Here is a 3,242-nt window from a genome sequence, read left to right as displayed (position 1 = left end):
CCCAGTTCATATAGAGTGTGTACTTCTCGCACAGGATAACAGAAACGCGCAGAGGTCAGGCGTAGGGCAAACGCATGTCTGAATCCAAAGCTTTGGGGGTGCGGACATAGTAATTATTAATCACTATCGGGCGAACACCAGTGGAAGAAGAAAAGTAGTGGGTGGTTGGTGGGTGCTCTGGTGTGGTCTGGTCTTTCTTTCCCATCAAACAGCTGTCGTCCTTATAGCTCTCCTCCTTCCTTTGTGTGTGTGTGTGTGTGTGTGTGTGTGTGTGTGTGTGTCTGTTTGTTACTTTTTTGTAACGCCTCTAATCTTTAGCCCTTACATGACCCATATTTTTCGCAAGTGCCATAAAACTAAAGAAAAGTTTTGTTTTCTTTTGTTGTTGTTTTTTATTTATGAAGAGGGGTGAGGGTACGTCTGTCAGTACAAATGTGTCTGCCATGTATTTATTTCTCAATTTGCCGCCCTATGACATTATGCTATCCCATCTTTCACCTCGCCTTCTCTCTATGAATACATGGGTATCTATTGATAAACTTTTTGTGATAAATAGGAGAAAGTAGGTGTAAATGTGAAGGACTCTCGTCTTTAGTTATAATAAGACTTCTTGTTTTCTTTCAGATATTCGCATTCCATTGATGTGGAAGGACGCAGATCATTTCAAGAACAAAGGAGGTAATGACATTTTAATCCTGAGAAAATAAGAATTGTTTTCTGGTTCTGTTCATCTTTGCTGAAGTTCAGCAGGTCATTAGAGTTATTAGATGATTATGTCCAGGGGGGATGAGGATTGCTCAGTCCGTACTTGGATTTGAATCTCGTGACACAGAAGTTATTTGTTCAGCTCACTATTGGCGTAGAGGGGGAAATGATGGAGCTGAGAGAAAGAAAAGAGGAGACTTTCTGAAGAAGAAAAAAAAGCATATTGAGAGCAAGTTGAAGTAATCTGAAAAACAAGGAACTGAGGGAGTACTGTGAAAATGACGGAGATTAACTTTCTCAACAAGTTCAGCATTTTGGAATAATTTTAGCGTACTTAAAAATCTTTTCATTTGAACACCTGCTGCAGTATGGTTGTGATGTGGGAAGAGCATTCTTTGGCAAGTAAGGACATTCAATTTTTAGGCAAAATTGAATACTAATGTACATCGGTATTGAGCTTAAGAGTAACCTCGGTCGAATCGTTTGTTCCTCCTTGGTCCATCAAACATGTTCATCTTTTGTGTAGTTTACTTTGAAGCGATAGTGTCAGTATTTAATGTACGTACAATCAAACCAGCTCAAACGGCCACCTGTTTAAGACAAATCACCTGTACAAACGGCCACTTCCCATTTCCATTCTCCCTTTAGTTTTTTTACATTATAATGACTCTGTGCAAGATGGCCACTTTTCTCCCCGACAGTGGGTGACAGTCTTACACAATTTCAACTGTAGGTACTTGTGTATTGCTTTCTGTATTATTAGACCTAACACAGCGGGTGGTTGGCGGGTGCTCTGGTGTGGTTTGCTCCTTCTTTCCTATCAAACATCTATCGTCTTTGTCTCCCCTCCTTTTTTGTGTTTGTTACTCTCATGTAACACCTCTAATCTTCAGCGCTTATATGACCTTATTGTGTTGCAAGTGCTGTAAAACACTAACTAAAGCTAAGACCTAAAACAGTGCCAATGCCTGGATGTAAGACTCCAACAAAAGCCGTTATGCAATTTGAAATTTGGCAGAGTCTAGCAGCCAGCCATCGATTTGGCCTGGATTTTTGTTATTGCCTTTGTCAATTGATTCATACTTGAGATGAAAAGACAGCACATCTCTGACTTGACAAATTATGTGATCTCTCCTTCCCAGATTATCGACGCTACGCCGTCTTCTGCCTCCTGAAAGTGGGAACAGAGATTTTTGACACCTCAATGATTAGCAATGTTGACAGAAGCATGACAGACATCACATTTGAGGACATTGTACTTTTGTAAGTCTCGCTTCGTTGTCTGTTGAGTCGCATTACTGATTACTAAAATGGCTATGACCACTTATGTTTTTACTGAACCTTGGAATAATGATGGAAAGAACAGAAGGTTTATGAACCAACCTGTGATTGAAGGGCAAAGATATCATTAATACTAAGACAGATTTGCAGGATACTTTAGTGAGTAAGCTCTGAGTGAGATTTTTCTTATTAGTAATCATAAAATGCAATTATATTGCCAATTTTCATCTCGACGCGATGCTCAATGATGTTTTACAATAAAATAGGAAACACAGATACATGTACAATCGAGAAGAATAAGAAAAAAACTCTACTAAAAGGATTTCACACGCACACGCACACACACACGCACACACACACACACACACCCTTGGGAATTGAAATCAGAAATAAGAAAGACTTGACAAGCCGAGGAAGTTAGGGTTTAGATTACACAAGTCTGTAACAGAGAGGATATTTAACTAGATAATCACTATAATAACCTTTTATTTTAACGATTAAAAAGCTTCTTTTTTTTACGTTTAAAAATGTTTCTATCTCTCCCCCTCTATCCCCCACTCCCCCTTCCCAGTGAGGATGTTCCCCATGACTTTGAGATGAAGCTGGAGGTGTACTGCCACAAGCTTCATGAGGAGTTCTCCGTTGCCAACACGCCCAAAAAGCTCAAGAAGAAGATCAACGACATCTCAGGCTCCGTGGGTCGCAGCGTGGGCAAACGTTTGTCCGGTCTGGTGAGTAGACAGACACCTTCACGTCAGGGGCGGGGTTGCTTTTTGTGTTCTCTGGATTTTTTTCATGGCTCAGTTGTAGTGGGAATAGTGTATGGTTCTCTCTCTCTCTCTCTCTCTCTCTCTCTGTCTGTCTGTGTATCTATCTATCTGTCTCTCACTCTGTCTCTCTTTCTCTGTCTGTCTATGTCTTACTCTCCCTCTTTCTCCTCTCTCTCTCTCTTTCTCTCACTCTCTCCCCTCTCTCTCTCTCTCTCTCTCCTCTCTCTCTCTCCTCTCTCTCTTTCTCTCTCTCTCTCTTTCTCTCTTTCTGTCTCTCTCTTTCTCTCCCTCTAACTCTGTGTTTAACTATGTGCATGTATTTCTCCCTTCTTCTATCTCTTTCACCACACCCTCCTTTCTTTTCCTCATCCACTCCCTCATATAAATTCTTTGACGTCTCTCTTTGTCACCTCATTATGCTCTTCCTCACTTTATTTTTGTCTTTTCCCTGTCTGTCCTCCTAGAGAGTCTCTGTGAGACCCTCCC

General features: G+C 40.9%; 1 protein-coding gene across 1 annotated transcript in view; it reads left to right on the top strand.

The window, feature by feature from the left end:
* LOC101851094 (rhotekin) overlaps nucleotides 1-3,242 on the top strand; it is a gene marked incomplete in the record, with an annotated part of 127,724 nt that overhangs the window by 113,255 nt on the left and 11,227 nt on the right. Inside the window, 3 exon segments of the mRNA XM_013084629.2 lie at nucleotides 625-678; nucleotides 1,848-1,968; nucleotides 2,558-2,717. Of these exon segments, the coding sequence (XP_012940083.1) occupies nucleotides 625-678; nucleotides 1,848-1,968; nucleotides 2,558-2,717 (335 nt within the window).

This window comes from Aplysia californica, unplaced genomic scaffold (genome assembly GCF_000002075.1).
Source record: "Aplysia californica isolate F4 #8 unplaced genomic scaffold, AplCal3.0 scaffold00013, whole genome shotgun sequence".
NCBI lineage: Eukaryota > Metazoa > Mollusca > Gastropoda > Aplysiida > Aplysiidae > Aplysia > Aplysia californica.
The sequence above is the reverse complement of the archived record's forward strand: the minus strand, read 5'-3'. Positions and strand labels throughout refer to the sequence as shown.